This window comes from Tribolium madens, unplaced genomic scaffold (assembly GCF_015345945.1).
Source record: "Tribolium madens isolate multiple individuals breed KSU strain unplaced genomic scaffold, Tmad_KSU_1.1 Scaffold_1;HRSCAF=32;Tcas5.2_LG8, whole genome shotgun sequence".
Classification (NCBI taxonomy): Eukaryota; Metazoa; Arthropoda; class Insecta; order Coleoptera; family Tenebrionidae; genus Tribolium; species Tribolium madens.
In genome coordinates this window covers 141,196-166,345 of record NW_025400984.1, presented here as the reverse complement: position 1 = coordinate 166,345, position 25,150 = coordinate 141,196, and the positions used below count along the sequence as shown (strand labels likewise).

At 31.8% G+C, this 25,150-nt stretch overlaps 1 protein-coding gene across 3 annotated transcripts in view; it reads right to left on the bottom strand.

Annotated features, from left to right (window-relative positions):
• LOC123004453 (protein winged eye) overlaps positions 1-25,150 on the bottom strand; it is a 106,421-nt gene that overhangs the window by 32,546 nt on the left and 48,725 nt on the right. For 2 of the 3 annotated variants that reach the window (XM_044397737.1, XM_044397738.1), the window contains exons 4-6: positions 14,757-15,212; positions 7,763-7,918; positions 1,148-1,300 (exon numbers count right to left, since the gene is read on the bottom strand). In XM_044397737.1, the coding sequence (XP_044253672.1) occupies positions 1,148-1,300; positions 7,763-7,918; positions 14,757-15,212 (765 nt within the window). Of the gene's footprint in view, positions 1-1,147; positions 1,301-7,762; positions 7,919-14,756; positions 15,213-24,044; positions 24,079-25,150 lie in introns of those variants that run through there. The other variant, XM_044397739.1, reaches the window with a different exon arrangement.

The following is a 25,150-nucleotide window of genomic DNA, read 5'->3' as shown; positions in this document are numbered from 1 at the left end:
TCTGCAACAAGTGCTTTATACTATTTTTTCTATTTAGCCGCTTTATATCATTTTATAAATTAAAAAACAAAAATTTTTTTTCTAGAGAATTTTGCGACGGTTGGCAACATTTATGTGGAATAATTGTAGGAGGCTGTAAAAAATAAAAATAATTCTTATTTTCACATTTCAAAATAAATTGTGAAGTAAGTCCGTCACTAAAATTAAATTAACGCCAACGACTTATTCCAGCACTCAAATGACGTCATTTGGGTGCTAGAATAGACTTATTTTAACACCGAAATAGAAAAAAGCTTTATAGACAGTTTAAAAATCGAGGTCGTAGCTAGGGAACGAGTTAGAGAGAACAAATTTAATATAGACTCAAAATTTAAACCATAAATTTTGTATTGTCTTTAAAATTCCTTCCAATACTAGTATTGGATTAAAAATTTTACTAAATTCTAAAATTTTTAAAAAGAAATTTGTCAAAACAATGTCAATGTCGTAGGCTAATTGTAAATTCAGTCGTTTTGAAAACGACTGGGCAAATTGTAACTGAATGCATAAATGCAGGGTTTTTACAATATGACGGTAATTTTAGGCGTATTATAAAAACCTAATAAGTTTTCGCTACGCCTATAGAATGTGCCGACATATATACAAGCACCTTTTACAACTTTATTGCTTAGCGCGAAATATCTATCAGCTTTTCAAAGTATATCCTTTCCTTCAGACTATTTATTCTTCCATGGTTAAGATAGACATTTAAAAGTAAATGTTTTTAGAAAAACAATTTAATAATTTCCTACATGTAGAAACAATACCTAAATATATGTTCCATTAAAAAGTTACATCCAAAAATGCCAAGAAGCATATGCTGTTTAATTTAAAAAAACCTAAGTTTGTATTTTAACATTTTTGGGATACGCTGTATAGTTGAAAATAATTTCAGGCCATGAGCTAGATTGGTATCTATCAATTTGGAATATCAATTTTTACATTAATTGATAAAGGATTCTGTTAATATGTGTAGTTACAATTGACACTGGTCTTCCCTACTAGAGTCCACATAAAAATAACTTAACATTAAAATCAAGAACCTACACTAACACTAAAACCGGTCTAAAAACATTCAGAAAAGTCATCTTTGAATAACAGTACTCACCAGGATATTGCCACAGTGTAGGCGTGGCTAATGTAGAACCATGTGTCCCACCCATCGACCAACCTGCCAATGCTGTGCTTCGATCGTCGGAGCATTGTAGTAAAGTCGCGCCTCCTGTCGTGCTTGCAGCCATACCTGCCGTCCCGCCTTCTCCTGAAAGAAATTTAAGGTAAGATTAGAAAAGCAGAAAGATCATAAAAAAACAAACAACTAACTGGACTCTGTTAATAAATTAAATATAACCTTTCTTGACGGCGAGGATATAATATTAAAAAATTAATTGATTTATTTCATAACAATACATATACAAATTTTAATTTAAAAGCATATTAATTTAATAGAGGTGTGATATGACTAACTTTTAATTAACCCTCATACTAAAAGTGTTCAATTAAATGTCATTGTTTGGATTAGAAAATACCGAAAATAATTCAAAAGTAACAGTAATTACATAAAGTCCTTTTTTTTAAACAATTGTCAATGTCAAAATTCCCTCAAAGACCAGACTGTACTAGCCTAAAACCTTTTTTTCGGAACAGCTGTATATTAAAATCTCCCTATAGAATAGTAGGTTTGAGGTTATGTTAGTAATCTTCAAATGTCAGAAAAGTTTCAAGTGGAAGCAAATTTTTTACCAAAAGACAAGAAATAAAGACGGTAAGAACACGGAAAAATACAACTCCTAACCGTTTAATTTATTTGTTGTTTTAAACAAAATCAAGTTTAAAATAGAGAAGGCCAATTTCGTATAAAAATTATGTTAATTAATTTTACTTTGAAAAACAGTTATTTTTTTAAATTAATAATGATTTGTTTTTTCATTCATGCATATTTTTCTTCAAGAAGTGGTTTGTTAAATTTTTCATTAAAAAATACATTTTCATTTAATTTGACGTTTAATTTTCCAAATCGTTTCCATCCTGCTCCTCGAAGATTTGTTTATCTCACCCAGCGAGCTCGCGAAACTGGTGAGCTTCGTCCCCATCATGCTCGTGATGGCGGACCAGATAGACAGCAAAGAATTCTAGAGACTGAGGAGCAGATATTAGAATTTATACAGGGTGCGCCAGAACTCGCGCCCCAGAGAAAATTTTCAAGTAAGGTAAGATACCAGGAACAAAATGATTAAAAAATTCTATCTGTCAAAAAAATTTGACATTTATTTTTTGACATTTGACATTTTTTTATATCTATTTAATGATACTGATGATCTTGTATATGTTTTTTTTTACAATTATTTAGTAAAGGGACAAAAATTTTGCCAATAAAAGCCACAAATAACATTGAACAGAGTTACAATTTAGGATACAGCTTCCTTGTTTCTTCTTTTAATAGTCTGTAGCAAAAAAACTTGGAAAATTATTTTTCCAACAGAAATAAATAGAGTCAAAGTGCAAACTTTAAACCCTCATAACTTTGAAATTTTTATAGATAAACTTTTTTTAACATTTTTTCCATGGTCCTAGTACCTTACCTTATATGGCATTTTTCTCTGAGGCCCGAGTTCTGGCGCAGCCTGTATATACAAAATGATCCAACCCAAAGTCGGTTAAGTAACTAATAGGGTAGTTTAGCGCACCCTGCGAGAGGATTTGCAACATCCGTATCATTTTCAAAGAGTGCAAGCACTGAACTCTGAAGATCCTGAATATACAGTCCACTATTTATACGTTTCAGTGTACAACATTTAAGATCCTTGATTTTTGTTTTGCCAAAGGTTCATGAAACCCCACGTGTCAGATAGTGTGTCTTGTCCAAAGTGAGTTACTAAATGTGTTTATCAGTTTTTCACAAAATTAGTATTAAAACTACCTATAGTTTTGTTTTCGGCTTAAGCAATATCGGGTGTTTCAAAAATGTGTGGCATAATTTTAACCACGAATACCCCTCTACAAATGAGAATAGAGAGTACAGTATTTACTGACCTAGCTCAAAAAATAGAAAAATTACAGCTTTCCAAAAATCGGTATGGAAAATGATTTTTTGGAAATATTTTTGTTATCGTTTATCCGATTATTATAAAATTTTGCATGTCAGGGGACAAAAAGACACTCTTTGATATGGTGTAAACGGAAGTCTTGTAAAAGCTATAGATATCCGGTGACAATGGGACCCTTCCAGTTTTTGGGTCATAACTCCTTTTTTCAGCCCATTAACAGATATTTTTGATGCCAAAAATCAAAAGCCCGATCATTTTTTCATAAAAAAGTACTGTTGTTAATATCGCTAAAATGTATCGTTCTCGAGTTATTTTGGTTTAAACAAAACTCTACACCGCGCTGCAAAATCAAAAAGTATGAATTTTGAGCGTATCATTACCTTGGAAACAATCCACCACGAATGACATAGCTGCAACTGCTGTGACATTTAATGTCAATTTTATTTAATCCAAGGTAAAATTTGATTACTTCTTGATGATCATAGTAAAACATACGATTATGTGTTGGAAGAAATAATGCATTAACCATTCCGGCCATCACAACATGATCTGAGAATACACCACGGAAATTTTTATTATTCAAATCTTTGTTTTTTGCGCTTTATGAAACAGCACAAGCGCCATCTAACGGCATTTGTTCCAATTGTGCTATTGGTTCTTGTTGTTCTTGTAATTTAAAAAAAAATGTTGATAAACATTAAACGTGCCTTATTCTTTACAAGTTTTTTACAAGTTTTAACAACAACAAATTACCATATGCTACTTCAAATGGTTGATAAGGTTTTTTTTTTGTAATTATTACAGTTTCAGTATTTTAAAGTTGAGGTTATGTTTGCTCGTTTTAATTTTTCATTTGGTTTATAGTTTAATAATGCAAATAATGAAATACGAAGAAAAAACAACAATTTGGAGGGAAAATCGTTTTACGGTGTGAAAATTTCCGTGGTGTATTCTCAGATCAGGTTGTGATGGCCGGGATGGTTAATGCATTGTTTCTTCCAACACACAATCGTGTGTTTTACTATGATCATCAAGAAGTAATCAAATTTTACTTTGGATTAAATAAAATTGACATTAAATGTCACAGCAGTTGCAGCTRTGTCATTCGTAGTGGATTGTTTCCAAGGTAATGATACGCTCAAAATTCATACTTTTTGATTTTGCAGCGCGGTGTAGAGTTTTGTTTAAACCAAAATAACTTGAGAACGGTACATTTTAGCGATATTAACAAGAGTACTTTTTTATGAAAAAATGATCGGACTTTTGATTTTTGGCATCAGAAATATCTGTTAATAGGCTGAAAAAAGGAGTTATGACCCAAAAACTGGAAGGGTCCCATTGTCACCGGAAATCTCTAGCTTTTACAAGACTCCCGTTTACACCATATCAAAGAGTGTCTTTTTGTCCCTTAACATGCAAAGTTTCATAATAATCGGATAAACGATAACAAAAATATTTCCAAAAAATCATTTTCCATACTGATTTTTGGAAAGCTGTAATTTTTCTATTTTTTGAGTTAGGTCAGTAAATACTGTGCTCTCTATTCTCATTTGTAGAGGGGTATTCGTGGTTAAAATTATGCCACACATTTTTGAAACACGCGATATTTGTGTAGCCTTATAAGTATGGTTTTTGCCGAAGTTTTTTTTTAGAAAACGGCGCGCTGCGCCTTTTGTAAAATCTTGCTTAAGTGCTTAAATATAATGTACTTGACTTTCTAGGTATATTTAATCAATTCTAGTTCTCATTATTATTCAGTAAGAGATTTCTTTGCTGGTTGAGCTATACAATATCAGTTCATACTATGCATTTCATTGATACGAGTTACGATCGCTCTCGGTCTTTTATGTTGTGTTGAGTTTGAGTTTCCACTGATCAAGAGAAAGAGAACAAAAATGCCAAAAAGACCAAATAAAAAACCTTTAGGGGCTTATTACAAAAAAATTAAAAAACATACAATTAAAGCAAGCTAGAATTGCCAAGTTCTTAACAAATTTTGTTCAAGCCAAGTCTGATGAAGTGATGAACTAAGTAAGAGAGACAAGTAAAAAGGCTACAGTGGTGAGTTTTAACTTTTGTTTGTAGCTAACGAATCAAGGCCATGAGGAAGTATTGTTTGCTTCTACGACGAGTTGGTCCGCCTCTTTGGAAGAATCGATGAAAAATTTCCTCAGATTCTACAAATGCGGATTTATCTTACTTTACCAATAACAAGTGCATCTTGCGAAAGGTCTTTTTCGAAATTAAAACTAGTTAAAAACTATCTAAAATCGTCAATGGCACAAGGGTGTCTATCAGGTTTAAGCATTTGTAAGTATTGAAATAGATATTGCACAAAATTTAAATTATGATAAAATAATACACATTTTAATCAGTTTATAATAAATTTGTAGCGTTTGTCAAAAATGACAATAATGATATTGATGATATGAGTAATAATAGGCATCGTGGACTGAAATTATAATTTTTTTAAAAGTGTCGCAAAGCAACGGGCGAAAGTGTAATGGTAGTTGCATCGAGAATTTGGTCAGTCTCATTATTCCTCGTGAATCACCCTGTATAAACTTACCTTTAGGTTAACACATTTAAAGTAAGCGCATGCACTATCCTGTTGCAAACGTTAACTCCACGTTTAGTTCCAATGTTGCATCCATCTTATTGGAAAAATCCATTAAAAGATGCACCCCTTTCAGGGGATGTAGCTCCCTTGTACAGGTGCGCCAGAACTCGCGCCCCAGAGGAAAATTTCAAGTAAGATAAGACACCAGGAACATGAAAAATATGTTTAAAAAATTCTATCTGTCAAAAAATGTTGACATTAATTTTTTGACATTTGACATTTTTTCATGGCTATTTAATAACACTGATGATATTGTATATGTTTTTTTTTATAATTATTTAGAAAAAGTACAAAAATTTTGTCAATAAAAGCCACAAATAACATTAAACAGAGTTACAATTGAGGATAGAGCTTCCTTGTATCCTCTTCTATTAGCCTGTAGCAAAAAAACTTGGAAAATTATCTTTCCAACAGAAATAAATAGTCAAAGTGCAAAATCTAAACTCTCATAGCTTTTAAATTTTTATAGAATTTTTTTAACATGTTTTCCATGTTCCTGGTATCTTACCTTACAAGGCATTTTTCTCTGGGGCGCGAGTTCAGGCGATGTTTATAGGAAATTTTAACCTTAAAATTGATTATTCTATCGCCTGGTTAAATTTGTAACAGTAAAAACGGAACACCTGTATTTACATCCATTTTTTACAGTGACTTTATGTTTATATTCTAGGGCGCATTTCAGGAAAATATGTTTGATTATACAGGATGTCCCAACAACATGTAACATCATAATGATTCATTTTTTTAAATGGCATGTTTATTATTTTCTGTGCTCATTAGGATGCCTTTTTAGTTATTTACATATCCCAATTCTTTTTGCAATAGGTAAAAACCAAAAAAAATCGGTTTTGTACCTTTACTTTTAAAAATTAATAAAAAAAAAGGAACAGTGCCCTCTTAATGAAATTAATACTAGGCACTGATTAAATAAAGTCTAAAGTCTTGTTGATCAAGTTTGGTTGATACGAAATACTACAGGCTGTGCACAATTTACTATCAAACGTTTTAAACTTAAAAGCTTGTTATTAGAAAAAAAGATATTTGGTGTTTTTGGACAGCTTATTGAAAATAAATACAATTTTTCGGCAATGTTTCGATTTCTTTATTCAATCTTCCTCAGGCCGTCAATTGTTTTATAAACGGGTAGCGTAAAGCAAGTTTAAGCCGTATTGAGTCTAACTCGAAGAATAAAATGTTGTATTCAACTCGTTTGAGTGTAAATCGGACGCTTTATTCCACCTCGTTACACTCGTGGTTTAATAACCCACTCGGTGAGATAATCCGTCCGATTTACACTCAAACTCGTCGAATAAATAACTATTGTTTCCAATAGTCAGTCCAAAAACACCATATACCTTTTTTCTCTAATATTCTGAAATAAAATGAACGATAATATATTAGAAATTAATAGCTTTTATCGGTTTCGGTCTGTTAAGAGCAATGTTACATGCACAAAAATAGTCTGGTAACTATGGCATAACCTTATTTTAATTATTTAATTTTAATTTAACAATTTTACAGTATCTAAATGTCATTTTTACTGAAATATTAATATTGTAAAATTGTAGTAAACTCGCTCGGACTTCAAATTGACATCTGCAGCTGTCATTACATCCTAGAATTTTTGGATTTAATTTGTTTCAATTTTTGGATTTAATATTCTGGTAAACAAAAAGTTCATCAAACATGTAGGGTTTATGAAATTTTCGATTACTTCACAGTTTCTCTAAAAAACAAATTTAGTGTAATTTACACACACAATATAAAATAGTCTCTTCACATCAATGAAATGAAACACCAACTAATGTGAAACACCAACATACCATGTCTAACTTTAATTCAACGTTCCCATCACTGCAACAATAACAAAAGTGAAAAATAATATGTATCAAATCAAGCAAGCACCAACAGGGAAATCATTGGATATTTAAGAAAAAAATTAAACCATAGAAAGAAAATTAGAAAAATCGTTCTCAGATGCAATCGTTGATTTTGAATAGTTCTTGAACTACTATGTATGCACTATCAATCAGAATATAATAAATGAAAGCCTTACCGACTTCGGATACTCTTGCCACGTCTTTGATTTGTGCAGCATTGACCGTGGTGAGAAGTCCGGCGGGTGGTAACGACGGAGAGCCGATAACTTCTTGTTGTTGAAACCTTTGCCTTGCCACGGCGATCCCAACAGGTATATTTCCATTTGCAAAATCTTAAAAATATAAAAGTATTTAAGAATATATTCATATATGATTTATTTACAAAACTAAATAAAATAAATAAAGTTATGATGAATCCCAAAAACACTATTAAAAATTGCAGTCGAATCAAGGCGATGTACCTAATCATATGAGTAAAATAACGAAAAGATTTGTGAAGGAAACAAAACGATAGGTATACGAGTATAGCCGTATCCTAAGTTTCATCAATACTACTTCCTCGTAAGCGTATTTTTGCTCCAATTAAACAATTTTTACTTTTATTGGATTGCTCCTCTGAAGTGGTGTCATAGTAACTTTAGCGCACTTGGCCTCTAAAGATATACAGAGTGGTTATAAATGATTTTCATCTAACCAGCTTTGAATTTTCCATGTAAAATAAAACATGCCGCTTTACGAAAATAGGGGTACCTACTTGTTTTAACTCAAAATTAAAAAATCGCCGTTTACTAAGCGTCCACTTCGAAAATAGACTTCAATTATAAACTTGTTTTCTTCCAAAGCATACATCATTATCAATTGTTATTGGAAATTAGTTGAAACAATAAAAGTTTAATTAACAACCATTTATTATTAATTAATAAGTGACACTAATGACAGAACTAGAGCTTTCAAAAAAGTAGAGCGGCACAAATAAAGTTACATGCAAAAAAATTCCAAAGCTGGCTAGATGAAAATCATTTATAACCACTCTGTATATTGCGGCGTTCCTTTTTTTGTAACAACCAACTCAAAACTGACTATAACATTCACACGCAAATGTTTAGTGAATATTTAAACAAATTTTAAATCAATTTGTGGTTTAAAAAACTCATAAAAAGAAATGTTGTATGCAACAAGTAGACAAATAGTTTTATATGGGACGGCAAATGCACTCTGTGCATATTATATGCACCACTAGGGTGCATATGTTATAGTACCTGGTGCATATGAAATGTTAAACTGTGCGCCAATTTCTTGAAAAATCTAACCTCAATCCTTAAGTTAACATAATACATATGATGTCATGATTTAAGGCTAGACGCTGGGCCATCTAAAATTGTCTTCCATTTTTTAAGGTTCTTAATTGCCAGATTTTTTTCAAAATTTGGCAATATCTTTAAAAAAAATATTCTTTTCGTGGTCGTACCCTTAGATAGATAAGGTTAAAAGTGGTCTATAACTAAATATATAAATTTTTCAATTTATATACTTGATTTGACATCTGTCAAATAAAAATTAACCTTTTCAATAAATTCACGACCTCTACTGCAGCACTCAGCTTCGCTTCGTGCCGCAAAATTCGGTCTCAGACCTGAAAAATAATTTGACAGCGTACTTGTATCGAAAATAACTATTTTATCGTAGCAGGCTTTAATTTATTATTTTTTTAAGAAAAAACATCTTTGACACTGAAGGAAAAATTTTTTTTTATAAATGAAGTACTTTTTCAAAAAAAAAAATATTGACGCTTTCAAATTTTAAAAACAATGATTCTTTTAATCAGAATATGATCAAAACTAAATCTATCAAAATCGGAAGAACCGCTTACAATTTATTTTGGAACGTAAAACACTGTTCAAATTAACTCCTCTTCACAGCTGTTAGAACGGGATAATTTTCGCTTCGTTCTGTTATATTAGGGTTTATACCTGCTGGAGTGGAGTTTTTTTGCGGCTTACTGTTTCTAACTTTGGAGCAGTGTGTAAAGAGAAAACTACCACCGATCCAAAAAACTAGTTCTAATCGTTCTACTTAGCTCAGGATTTGGTAGTAGTGCTGCCACTCTTTGGGGCAATGAGTATGAGGACATTGTTTTATTGAAATATTTTTTTTAATAAAATCCTGAATTAAGTGATCTTTAATAATTAAAAAAGTTAAAGTTGCTTAGCGAAACAACATATTACTTACGTAAAGCTCATTCTTGTACAAAAACTAATTTGAACTAATTTTACAAATTTCAAATACAAATTACAATACTTCCATCCTAGAAAAAAAATCAATGCTTCAAAGCACGAGCACAGCAGTTTCCCAAGCAAAACTGACCCTTATTTGCATATTATTGCTAAATAAGGAAATGTGACCATCAATTTCAGACTTTTAGTCAATTTTAAAACGTGCAGTCGACTATATCTCTCAACTGAAAAAGTTATTGAAAATCACTCAAAACCGTTTTAGTGGTTTCTAGGGAAAATCAAAATGACATGGTAAGTGACGCACCTCCATCCACCCTTGAATTAATTTTAAAAATAAAAATTTAAAGGCTTTGTTATTAATAATTGAAAAAACGGCTTTACCAAATAGGTTGTTGTACGACATTTTTGAAAAGCCCTTGTTATGAGCCTTGTAACGATGTATCATAAGTAGGGTCATGTCATTTCAAATTTTCAATTTGGTGTGGCTGTGGCTTCAAGGGTGGGTGGAGGTGCGTGACTTATTTTGTAATTTTGATTCCCCCTACGAACCACCGAAACGGTTTCGGGTGATTCTCGATAACTTTTTCAGTTCTAGAGATATTGTCGATTGAAAGTTTTAAAATTATCACCCTGTATATTAAATGTCTATAAGTAAATAACCAAATTCATATTTCAAATGGTTTTACATAGTGTCCCGGTTTTATTTTCTAAATAAAAGTGAATTTCTGGTAGTAGCATGGGTCAAATCATAAACCCATTGTAGTGACATTATTCCATCTACAAAAGTATAAAAGCACATTACACTTTATAAAACTGTCATTCATTTAAGTTAGGGTTTGCTTTAGTCAACGTGGACTCGAAGTGTCACTTATAAATTTCTACCAATGACTAAACTGCTTAGGCTTAGGTACGGAAATTCGAATTGCTGTCTCTTTTTTTATGACACTCCAGAAGTAAACGTCCTACCCACTTGAAATCGGAATTTCGGCAAAACCAGCGTCTTACCCGTCCTAGGCTGAGAGTGAAAATCACGAAAAAGTTATAGAAGATAAAGATTGATTTAAATATTTAAATCTCTTTTTAATATATTTTAAGTTTTAAATTTCTTATTTTTATAAAAAAATAAATTACCTTTATCTTATCTCTAGTTTTAGAAAAATTCTCCCATTAAAATTTCCGTTCCTTCGACGGCTCGTCTTTATTCACGATTTTCCCCCTAAAACTCTATTTTGCGTACTTGATACACAAATAGCTATACAGGGTGCGCCAGAACTCACGTCCCAGAGAAAAATACTATATGAGGTAAGAGACCAGGAACATAGGAAAAATGTTAAAAAAAATTATCTATAGGAATTTCGAAGTTTAAATTTTGCACTTTGACACTAGTTATTCCTGTTGCATAGGTTATTAAAAGAAGAAACAAGGAAGTTGTGTTATAAATTGTATTTTTGTTATTTTATTTTGTTATTTTGAATAAAAAGCTTTTCAATTTTTTGATTAATTTTGCACTCCTCCCATTAAGGGACACCTCTTCACAACGAACAATTAAAGATTACCCATCGGTGTCCGTTGTTGAGAGGTTTTACTGTATTTAATTTTTATCACAGCTTCCTTGATTAATGAAGGTTTACCTTCAAGCGGCTGGTCGCATTGCAAAAAAAGTAATTCTGACATAATACCATACACAACATAGTAAACATGTTGTTATACTATATATGTTGTCTATGCAGCGTGCTCTAATGTGTCGCCATCTTTTAGTGTCTTTCGAAAACTTCACTTGTTACCATAGTCACCACATTAAAGTAAAATCGTTTTCATAAGACCTACTAAAAATTTTTTGACACATTATAAGAGATTAACCAAACAATGGCTTGAATTTTTAACCCTCCATAAATGGCACGTTCCTTTGCAAGTGTTGCTGCATCCACTAGAATAAAACAGGGCCGTATTTAAAACTAAAGTAGTGGGTAGAGTTTTACCAAGCTATTATTAAAAAAAAATCAGCTTTATTTAATAATAGCTTGTTAATAAAAACCTGGCTTTTTTAAATTTCTTAAAATACTTGACTTTAATAACAACTACATCAAAAACTGTTAAAACATTTCAAGTATTTTAGACAAAAAGAAAGTAAGTAATCCGGCTCTGTTAAAAACTGACCTGTTTCAGAGTCCGGGTAGGCTCCACTAATTTATGATTTGTTTATCCTTTGGTTTACTCTTAACAATACCGCATTGAACTTAAAAGTAATACAATTTTTAGTAGGTCTTAGAAAAACGATCTTACTATACGCGGTAAACATCGTAATTATTTGAAGTTTGAGCTAGGAATTTGAATTTTATTACAATGCCTCGCAAAACAAACAGGTTGCGTAAAATATTGTGAACCAAACGAAAAAGCTTCGTAGCCTTCCTTGCCGGCAAATTTTGTATTAGATTTAAAATAGAAAGAAATTTTGGTAAATCATACAAATATTCGTTTTAATTTTTATACATATTTTTAGTTCACCGTTCAAAATATTATTAGACCTACAATTAACGGATTACACAAGGCGACAAAAAAAGTCATGTCGTGACAACTTGACAAATTTTATATCATTTTGTTCGTCTCAGTTCGACAAATCAAATGCACTAAAAAATTTCAAAAAGTCCACTTTGAACTAAATAATTTTTTTATAATTTAAATGAATTTAAAATACTTTAACTTTAAAAAATCATTACTCAATAACTATTAGGCCGATTTCCTTCAAATAAAGACCATTCTAAAGGGATGAACTTGCCCTTTAGAATTATGTGCAATTTGAAATTGAATATTGGCAAATCTTTCTTCAAACAGTGTTCGAAGAAGTTCGAAGTAAATCGAAGTAATCTAAGAAACACCCTACGACTAATTTTTTTTCTTCGTCATCATCGTGTAGAGAATCTCTTTGGTAGTAAGAATCCAAATTTTTAAAACAATATACCGAGTAGTTTTTAAGATATGATTTTTTGAAGTTAATTCAGAAAGCTAGAACAAAGTGAACAAGTCGAAATCTGAATGGAAAGTGATTTGATTTGAAAAAGATTTGTTCTTATATTTAAAGCTATTGCTTCAAACTTCTAGATCCTTTTTGCTCAATGATCAGTGATCATTTTTAGAACAAAAAAAACTCTTTATTTGCTTTAATTAGTACGCAGGTACTTTTTATTTGTTTTAAGGAAACAAACAGTTTTTGTTTATTGTAATTAGAACAAAGAAGGTGCAATTGACCATTTTTAAGCAAAAGAAGAGTCGTAAAACAAATACTTTTATAAAAATGCAATTTTAAGTAAGATTAACATGCATTACTCCTATATGGAGCAATGCTTGATTAGCAAACCATAACTTTAAAAAATCATATCTTGAAAACTGCTCGGTTTATTTTTTTGAAAATTTGGATTACAACTAATAAAGAGATGCTCTACACGATGGTGACGAAGAAAAAAAATTAGTCGTAGGGTGTTTCTTAGATTACTTCGATTTACTTCGAACTTCTTCGAACACTGTTTGAAGAAAAGTTTGCCAATATTCAATTTCAAATTGCACATAATTCTAAAGGGCAAGTTCATCCCTTTAGAATGGTCTTTATTTGAAGGAAATCGGTCTAATAGTTATTGAGTAATGCTTTTTTAAAGTTAAAGTATTTTAAATTAATTTAAATTAGAAAAAAATTATTTTGTTCAAAGTGTGTGGACTTTTTAAATTTTTTTTTGTGCATTTGATTTGTCTCACTAAGACAAACAAATTGATATAAAATTTGTCAAGTTGTCACGACATGACTTTTTTTTGTCGCCTTGTGTTATACACTCATGTGTGAGGAAGTTTCATTACAACTGGAAAACGACGAAAATTAGTTTCAAGCATATTTGAGATTTATTTATAGAGAAAAAGCCCGCGGTCGCCAGACTTCCGTCATTTTTTAAAAGTTGAAAATTTGTCAGTGCATACTACCAACACAAGAAGGAACCATGAGCAAGTATGAAGTTTGAGTCATCGTGGCTTTGGGAGGTAACAGGTAGCAAAGAAGTAAAAAATACCTACTTAAATTTATTGAATAAAAAACCGTAATTTTGTTATATTTTCTTCGGAACAATTTTAGAAATCACCTTATCCATTGCCAGACACTTAATATCGTGGCAACCCCTTGTCAGAAACCCTTAAACTTTAATAAATTGCAACTGTACTTACGTTATAGTGTAAAAGCTGAATTTTAGACATGTTACTTTGGTAACTATTAGAAGATGTTTTCTCTGTGCCCAGACAGTTTTGACAGTTCTAACCCTCGGCCAGACAAACATATAAGGTAGCTGTAGGCTTCCCATGATGATACTTTGTCAAAACTGAATCAACTTTATTTTATAAACAGCACTTAGAACTGTCGAAACTGTCTGGCTGCTGAGATGGTTATCTAAGTAACATGTATAAAATTCAGTTTTTATACTATAACGTAAGTACAGTTACAATTTATTAAAGTTTAAGGGTGTATGACAAAGGGTTGCCACGATATTAAGTGCCTGGCAATGGATGAGGTGATTTCTAATATTATTCCGAAAAAAATATAAAAAATTATGCTTTTTTATTTGATAAATTTAAGTTGGTATTTTTTGACTTCTTTGCTACCTGTTATGTCCCAAAACCACGATGACCCAAACTTCATACTTGGCCATTGTTCCTATACCAGTGTTGGTAGTATGCGCTGACAAATTTTCAATTTTGATAAAATGACGAAGGTCTGGCGACCGCAGGCTCTTAGACTATTATTTCTTCTTACATTATGCTTTTTTATTCATTATTACAAATTTTTAATTAAATACTGAACTGAAAACGAAATATAGTATATTAAGTATTCTTTTCATATTCATCTTTTTAGTTTCAAAATATAACAAAATGTCAGCTAGCAAAAATTTTTAACTTAACTTACCGGTACCATTAATGCTGGAATTCGAAACAATATTTTGGTGTCTTTCATTCGTATTTTTTGGTGACGTCACTTCTAATTTAACCACTGGCGAAACACTAGTTGTTATTTCAGCGACTTGACAAGGAGTCGATCCTGGTTCTTTTTTCACGTTAACACCACTCCAGTCTATAGGATTCGTTCGCGAACACCCGTTAGCACTTTCAGGAAACTTTTTAAGGGGAGAACCACTTCGACAATCGCAGGGTTTTTGAAGTTTTAAACTGCAACATTTTTCATCACACCGTTTGTCTTGCAATTTCTTTGGACTGATTGGGTAATCAGGTTGCTGGATGATGATGTTTGAATTGAAACCTTTGGTCAGCAATTCAAGTTGCGTTACAGGTACAGGCGAATATGGAGATCCTGGAGGAGGGGTTGGTGCTCCAAAGGTGTACCCAGCAGTGGAAAAGAGTGAATCTAAAATGAAGCAACAATCTAATGTTAAACAAAGATTTGTTGAGTTGTCTAAGAAAAAACTTACAACCTTTTGGCAAAAAAATCAACATTTTGCAAAAGGTCTCAAAAAAAATCTACATAGAAATATAACCCCAAAAATTACTTCAGTTGAAAAGTTTAGCACTTATTATCGTAGGTTTTATTCATTTTTGTCACATTATTCTGAAAATTTAATAAAAAGAGCGGTTACAGTCTGTCAGTTTACGTTAAAAGCACAATTGTTACAGATTTTTATCACCGAATCAAACTGTAATTGAAGTTTTCAATTCTTGCTTGTAATAATAATTATCGAGCAAATTTTAAATTGATCGAAAATATAAAGCTTCACATGCAATTCTCTTTCTTACTTCTTACTCACTTTTGGATTTTTATGTAAACGAATACGAACAGGCTAATTAAGTCAAGTAATTGATATCTTAACCTTTTCATATTATAATTAATTGGTCAATTTGTATCACAAGAACTTTTTAAAGTAACTACTTTAATCACAATGAGCAAAAGTCATTGCATCTAAAAGTAATACGAGTAGAGATAAACAAAGATATACCGTGCGATCAAAAAAAAAAAATTAGAGTAGGCGTCGACTAAATTCTACAGTTGGCAACACATTGGCTGGAAATCTGGGCTGAAAATTTTCCCCACAAACTGAAAAAGAAAATGATCATTCACCGTTTTCGTCTTGTAGAGCAATAAAAATTTTCTGCTCTAAAGTGAACATTGTTTCACTCAAAAGGAATGAAACGCAAAACGTCAAAGTTTCCGCTGACATTTGATGTCAAAAATCAGGATTGTCATCTGAGGAACTTTAATCACCGCCTACTCTAATTTTTTTTTTAGATCGCACGGTACTTTTATACTAGTCTTACTAAATATGCTTACTATACAGACTATTCCACAAAATATAAAGCAATATTTAAACCTCAAAAATGACCTATAAAATGATGTTAATTTAAATAATAACTCGTGTGCTATCTTTATTGATAAGAATTTTACAGCCCTCGGAACTTGGGTATGGAATTTTTTTTGTAATAACTCCGGAACCATTATTTGACCAAATATAAAATTTTGAACAGTTGCTTGCGAGAATATACCTTTAAACTGGTAAATTATTTATAAATTAAATGATTCGAGATCCATTTGGATTTATTCTAGATTACTTTTTTATCTTTTTTTAGTAATAATAATTTATTTGCAATTGTTTGATTACAAAATATACATAATTATGACAAAAAAAATTAGAATAAAAAAATTACAAACAAAAGACAAACGTCAGGGAAGTTGTTCAGTTCTCCTACTTCATTCCGATAAATTAGATTTCTTTCTTTTATTAAAAATATAAAAAAAAGTTGTTGGTTATGTTATATGTCTATCTGCGTTCAATTTCAAAGTTGAAAAATGCCTGACAGCGAGTTGTGCGACCATGATCATTCGTTGCCGTGAATATCATTAATTCAAACTTAATACTTTTTGCTTTCAGCGTTGTGCAGTCTTCACGTTAAATTAAAATACCTTTGAAACGGTCTACTTTAGTGATATAATATATAGGGTAATACATGCGTTTTTTATTTGAAATTGATTACTCTATCGATGTAAGCAATAAAAAATTAAAGTAAGCACAAAAACTGAAAAAAAAAAACAGAAAAATCGAAAATTGAGTAGATGCATCCGGTTTTCGTGATTACCAATTTGAAGGGTATGTTCCTGCAAGTAACTGTTCTAAATTTTATAATATCTGCTCAAACTGTTATTACAAAAAAAAACACCAACAAATTGCCATACCCAAATTCCGAGGACTGTAAAATTCTTATCAGTATAAATAGGACACGACACCAGTTGTTATTTAAATTAACATCATTATATAGGTCATTTTTGAGGTTCAAATATTGCTTCATTTTTATGGAATACCTTGTATGTATATTAATGACGACGACGGTGAGATAAAATATTCACGTGCTAAATAAGTAGCACAGGTGAACCCTTGTAATTACCCAAAGGCGAAATTCCACTACTCCTAAATTACCGATATTATCAACAAAAGTATTTCACATGGTACATGTGCTCAAATGGCAGTTCATACAATATTAAAATTATAGATGGGTTAACATTTTATAAAATATAGGAGACCCCACATGCATAAAACGAAGACTATTTCTTTTAAAGACGAAACGGTTTACAAATTTAAACAGGTGGTAATACTAACCGATCTTTTGTATAAAGGCATGTTCTTTCGATATTAAAAAATAATTCTATATAATATATAGGGTGTCAATTTTAGAACTGAAAAAGTTCTCACTCAAAACCGTTTCGATGGTTCCTAGGGGGAACCAAAATGACATAGTAAGTAACAGCCCTCCACCCACCCTTGAAGCCCCAGTCACCCCAAGTTGAAAATTTTAAATGGCACGACCCTACTTGTGGAAAGCTCGTTGGAAAGCTCATAACAAGCGCTTTTCAAAAATGTCATACAACAGCCTATACAGGGTGCGCCAGAACTCGCGCCCTAGAGAAAAATGCCAAATGCCGGGGGCAATAGGTCGCCAAAAAGTGCACCCGAAGAAGTAATTTTTGCTTGCATAAGAAAGTTATTACGGCACCTCAAGCTGTAATTGAAAAATTATATCCGTTGCTAGGTTACGAAAATAACACCAATTTGCCCAGAATTTTAAAAAAGAGCTGGTCCACTGTAATTTTGAGTTTGACATTTATTAATTTTCGTGATGTGGGTTACATAACCTGCTAGTTTCCAGTATTTTTCTCGCTGAAGAGGTTGTACACGAGTATAATGAGACAGAATTGTTAATTATTATCAACAATTATCAAAAATTATTTTGAAACATTCTGGAAATTCCTGATGAACCGAATTCTCTAAAACTTCTTCAGAGATATTGTTCCTTCTCAAGTTTTTCTTCGATCTGATACAGATTAACAAACCCATAAATTAATTTTAGAGCTTGAAAACTAGTGCATTATTTTTAAGAAGCAACTGAGAGTGAGAGACCAGAAAAACATGAAGAAGTACGCAAGTTTCTTTATCTACTTTAACGCAAAATTAACAGAAAGATGTAATTTTTATAAGAAATTGTGTTTAAATAACACAGGTTACAAATTTTAATATTAAAATTCTACTCTCGTATTTAGGCATTTTTGCCTAACGTAACTCCCTTTCTAAAATGTACATTTTTCTGTTAATTTTGCATTAAAGTAAATAAAGAAACATGCGTACTTCTTCATGTTTTTCTGGTCTGTCACTCCCACTTGCTTCTTTATTTCAAAAGGACAATGCATTAGTTTTCAAGCTCTAAAATTCATTTATCGGTTTGTTAATGTGTATCAGATCGAAGAAAAAGTTAAGAAAGAACAATACCTGTGAAGAAGTTTTAGAGAAGTCGGTTCATCAGGAATTTCCAGAAGGTTTCAAAATATTTTTTCATAATTATTAATAATAATTAAGGAGATTCTGTCTCATTATACTCGTGTACAACCTCTTCAGCGAGAAAAATACTGGAAACTCGCATGTTATGTCACCCACATTACGATAAATGTCAAACGCAAAATTACAATAGACCAGCTATTTTTTAAAATTCTGGGCAAATTGGTATTATTTTCGTAACCTAGCAACGGATATAATTTTTCAACCACACCTTGAGTTGCCCTTCTGGGATCAAAAAGTCTGTCTATCAAGCAAGCGTAGAAATTTAGAACGTATGTCTGTGGAAGATAAAATGTCACAATGACAAATGAGAAATGTCAAAATAATTTTTATGTAAATTATAACAGGAAACCGTGGTTCACGATTTTTATGGATAAACAACACCAACAAAATCTTATTTTAGGATATTTTGAGACGTTTCATAGAATAATTCAATTTAATTAGCTTAATGTTTTAATTTTTATAAAATATTTTTTTGACATCTAGATAACATACGAACTGTCATGCAACATACGTCCTCAACTAGGACGACTACTTGATAAAAGACTTTTTTTTTGATCGCACTGAAGTAAGCTTTAGAAATTAGGGTCAGGATTGCCAACATATTCAGTAATTGTGGATCACTTTGGTATATTGTTTTATTAGAAATAGATGCGTCGTTTTTATGGTGGGTCTGTAGGGTTTAATGACTGTGCGCAAGAAGGCCGACAACTACAGATCAAACCTAAAATATTTATTTACATTACAAGCTACGAAAGCTTACTATTAGGTGCGAGATGTTTTTGAATGGCCGACGCGAAGCGTAAGCGTAGCCGAGGTTATTCAAAAACTCTGATATAAAATTAACAGGGTGTTCCGTTTTTATTGTTACAAATTTAAACAGGTGATAGGATATTCAATTCTAAGACAAAAGTTTCCTATAAACATGTATCGAAAAATGCTTGGTAAGGAAGCTACACCCCCTGGAAAGGGGCTAATATGTTTTTGCTAATATTTCAGAAACCATTTAAGATACAATTACAAAATGTGGTACAGAAGATAACCTTTATACACCTAAACGAAGTCAAACATCAAATGTCGAAATTTTTAATCAGGGGCGTACGAAACTGGGGGAGTTTTTAAGGTAAAAAAATACCCTGTTTAGTTTGGCTTTAGTTTCTCGGTACTTTCAGCAACAAAATCTTAAATTCGATAGTTTATCACAGAAAAGTCTCTCTTGTGTCGATACGACTTATTGTTTTTGAATAAAATTAATTTAAAATTTATGTTACACACCAATACAACATTCAAATAAATCAGAATTTACAGAATAATAAAAGCAATTCATATTTTTTAATCAACCTCAACTAATTAACATTACATTACAGTAACAATAATAACATTAATTAAATGAATTTGCCTGTCAATGCATAACTAAAGAAACTAAAGCCAAAATAGATAGGGTATTTTTTTACCCTAAACCCCACCAGTTTCGGACGCCCCTGATTAAAAATTTCGACATTTGATGTTTGAATTCGTTTAGGTGTATAAAGGTTATCATCTGTACCAAATTTTGTGTTTTTATCTTAAATGGTTTCTGAAATATTAGCAAAAACCTATTAGCCCCCTTTCAGGGAGTGTAGCTCTCTTACCAAGCATTTTTCGATACATGTTTATAGGAAACTTTTGTCTTAGAATTGAATATCCTATCACCTGTTTAAATTTGTAACAATAAAAATGGAACACCCTGTATCTAAATTATTATAAAATAATATCTGCAGCTGCTTTGGTAGGTGGGTGATATATCGGATGGTTAGAAAAAAAGGAATCCTGTTTAAGTCCTCACATTTATGAAACGCTTTGGTATAGCGATTTCACTTTTTATTTTCTAAGAGACAATGGATTAAGAATTGTTCATGCAACCCATTATTAAAAAAAAATGTGTGACAATTTATCAAATTCCTTATTTAATTCTCTTGTTATAGGTAGCACTCTTAATAAGAATTCTTGCCTTTTAGCTAATGGGGATGGTGATATTACGGCCCTAACAAGACATGGAGGATGGCGTTCAATACGGTAGCTGAAGGATACATTGAAGAGTTCATTTATGAAAAAAATAATATTGCCAAGAAAATTCAGGGTACAATACCACAAATGATAGGATCTAAGAATGTTATGGCAAGTACTTCTACATCAAGTGAAAAAACACCAACACTGATTTAAACAAAAACGAGTTGAATACAACATTTTTTCTTCGAATTAGACTCAACAAGGCTTAAAATTGCTTTAAATCTGTTAAAACTTCTTTACATGGGAGAAAAACCGTACATTTTGCCAGTGTCGAAGAATAAAAAAAATAATTATTTATTATATTAGTCTTCTACATCAAGCTCAAGATTTCGTCTCATTATACCGTGCGATCAAAAAAAAAAATAGAGTAGGCGGTGATGAAAGTCCTTCAGATGGCAGTCCTGATTTTTGACATCAAATGTCAGCCGAAACTTTGACAAGTTTGCCAACTGTAGAATTTAATCGACGCCTACTCTAATTTATATATTTTTTGATCGCACGGTACTTGTGCACAGCATTTTCAGCGAGAAAAATATTCGAAAACAGCGTGTTATGTCAACAACATGACATTAAATTAATAAGTGTCAAAATTACAGTAGTGCAACTATTTTTAAAACTTTTACACAAATTGGTATTATGTTTGTGACCTAACAACTGATATAGAAGAATTCTTTTAGTTTTACCCGAATGTCATAAAAATTTGTTGTCTCTCTCGCTCTTTAAGTAAGTAGGTAGGAGCAAATAAAATAAACGTTATGCCGCTCTCTGTCCCACAAGTGGTCTGTTGTCTTTCTCGCACTCAGGTCGTTCAAAAGAAACAGCAAACTTTAGCACGCCCATCTACTTCACTCAACCAAAACATAACAGTGATTCTCAGTAGGTTAAAAAATGTAGAAAGAAAAATTGACAATTATTGAATGGATGTTTAATAAAATAAACATACTGTTAACATTTTTTTTTCGCTTGGAAACATACAAGACTTTTTAATTTATTTAAAATAAAATTATTAACAAATAGCTAAGTGGCGTCCCATAGTTTGAGAACGACTGGTGGTCCTTCCTATTTTCCGCTTGACCGTTTGCAACCACCGCCTCCTCAATAAAATGTATCAATATCCCGCCTGGGTATTTCGTAAAAAAACGCATTGGAGCAGTGATTCCGATGTTTTCTTAGTTACGGGGGTTACTAAGGACAAATTGAATGATTTTTAATTATTAACGAAAAATAACGCAATTAGTAAAAGCTGGGAAGGAAGGATACAACAAAACTAGATACGCCAGGGAGAATTGATATTACGAGGTTGAACCCTTTAGGCTAAAAAACTGGATGTGTCAAAAAATTTCCCCAGATTAAAGCGCCAACGGGAATCAGTTGAACTCAAAAAATGCCCAGGCGAGAAAAGGATTATTTCTATCGAGACGGCGATGGTAACAACAAAAACGAAACTCGTAGCGCATGGGATTGTGTTACGATAATGGATAAAAATTAAAAGAATACTACTATATAGTTTTTTAATCACACCCTGAGGTGCACTTCTGGGATTGGTGGAATTAAGAGTCTCGCAACTTTCTTATGCAAGCAAAAGTTACTTCTTCGGCTGCACTTTTTGGCAACGTATTGCCGCGCCATTTGACATTTTTCTCTAGGGCGCGAGTTCTACTGCACTCTGTATAGCTATTTTTCTTTTATTTAAGTTCATTGTCTGGTAGCTGGTAGGAATATTTAAATCTTTAAGATCTATTTCTATATTTATACAGGGTTATTCATAAATATGAAGCAATATTTGAACCTCAAAAATGACCTATAAAATGATGTTAATTTAAATAATAACTCGTGTCCTATCTCTACTGATAAGAATTTTACAGCCCTCGGAATGTGGGTATGGAAATTTGATTTTTTTGTAATAACTTTGGAACTATTTGACCAAATATTATAAAATTTGGAACATTTCCCTGTGACAACATACCCTTTAAACTGGTAATCACGAAAACCGGATACATCCACTCAATTTCCGGTTCCAGCAGTTGCTGGTCACATTTTCTGTGTTTTTCCATTTTTTGGCTCTCTTAACACCAATTTTTTATTGCCCAAATCGATACAGTAATCAATTTCGATTAAAAAACGCATAACCTTTGATACCCCTAAAATGGACCGTTTCAAAGATATTTTAATTTAAACTGAGGACTGCACAACGCTGAAACTAAAAAGTAGGGATTTTGAATGGATGATATCCACGGTAACAAATGACCATAGTCTCACTAATGGCTGTCAGGCATCTGTCAACTTTGACATTGGACGATTATTAGACAATTAATCGAAAATATTTAATAAAAGAGTTTACCTCAGATTCCAAACATAACTTAGAATAAATCCAAATGGATCTCGTAGCATTTAATTCACAAAAAAATCACAAAAATTTATCGTCAAAGTTAACAGATGTCTGGCAGGGATTTATGTGACCATGGTCATTGGTTGCCGTGGATACCACTTATTCAAAATCCCTATTTTGTGATTTCAGCGTTGTGCAGTCCTCAGTTTAAATTAAAATATCTTTGAAACGGTCCATTTTAGGGGTATTAAAGGTTATGCGTTTTTTAATCGAAATTGATTACTCTATCGATTTGGGCAATAAAAAATTGGTGTTAAGAGAGCCAAAAAATGGAAAAACACAGAAAATGTGACCAGCAACTGCTGGAACCGGAAATTGAGTGGATGTATCCGGTTTTCGTGATTACCAGTTCAAAGGGTATGTTGTCACAGGGAAATGTTCCAAATTTTATAATATTTGGTCAAATAGTTCCAAAGTTATTACAAAAAAATCAAATTTCCATACCCACATTCCGAGGGCTGTAAAATTCTTATCAGTAGAGATAGGACACGAGTTATTATTTAAATTAACATCATTTTATAGGTCATTTTTGAGGTTCAAATATTGCTTCAAATTTATGAATAACCCTGCATGTATATTTTATATCCAGTCCTGGTATATTTTATAAAGATTTTGGTAAAGTTACTTTCGCTTCAAATGATTCAAGAAATCAAAAAAATATGGTATTTTTACTTTAAAATAGAATTTTTCAAAATCAGTACCTACGTGAAATAAGTATGTTGTACTTTGTCAAACACGTCAATGTTTTTTTACAATTTATTTGGAGTTAATTAAAAATGAATAATTACTCCAGTGCAGAAAGGGCGTCTATGGTCAACGTATTTGATTCTCTTTATTACTTAATACTTTTTTTGTTTTTAATAAAAACCAATTAGATTCTTGATTACTTAGATACCTGTTATTATCAAAAAAATTGGCAAAATACTTAAAAATTGTTTCAACATTATTTCCCTATGTTCGAGTTTGTGATCCGACACTCGGTAAAGTCAAGTGCAGTAAGTAACTATTTTTCTTCGAAATTATTGATGTGCGAAGGTTTTATCAGTTTCCACATCTCCTTGTCCATCGGTTCCTAATGCCTGAAAAAAACAAGTTTGTGTCATTAATTCTGAAGCATATTGTACATTCTTCAATGCTGCGGCTTCATTTGAACTTCTGGTTTTTGGTATGATTACCGGAAGTAAACTAAGTGGGATTAGTGAATACTACTGCAGTTAACAAAATCATACATAAACTGATGTTTTCTTTACGCTACAAATTGAATACTGTAGACCTTCAAAACCGGTCCCCGGCAAGTAGTCGTTAAGTTCATTTATTATTTAGGCATTCAACAAGCGCTTCGCTTCAAATATCCGTTTCGCAAGATATTAGTTATATAAGTTTAATCGATTACAAATCTTTCTCGTAAACATCTTAAATTCCGTGTATGAACTGTGTTGGGTTAAAAAATCCCACCATTAATAAACAACTATGCGACATTTGTGAGTTTTGTCACTGCTGTAGATGAAACCAGGTGATGTAAAGCGGTTTTTTTTCCACAAGAATGAAGCTATATCAAGTCCTGGTTGCGGAAATTTGTTAGTGTGAAATTTCTTCAAAACCACAAAATACTATTCAGACTGAATGTAAATCTATTGCCATCGTTGCACTGCGACCTCACAGGATTCAGAAAAATATTATTCTGCATTTGCAATTTTCCTTTTATAATGCTGTCAAGAACTAGAGGACTTTAAAAACCATCAATGAGTAAACACGTATTATTTATTATCACTGTTCTGTTGCATCAAATAGTCGATTTGCGAAAAAAGAAAACTGTCACATCTGACAGTGCATCAAACAATAATACAGCGTGATCATTTAGGTTTGTTTAAATGTTGGCAACAGATTTGAATGTATTTTTGTTAATAATTTGTAACATTGCAATCGGATATCGTTTTGCTTCAGAAATTCATGACGTACACAAGATTGTTGAATTGTTCTTAAAATCAAAAGCGTACTCCAGTGGTTTCCTTTAAAAATTAAAGTGTACAA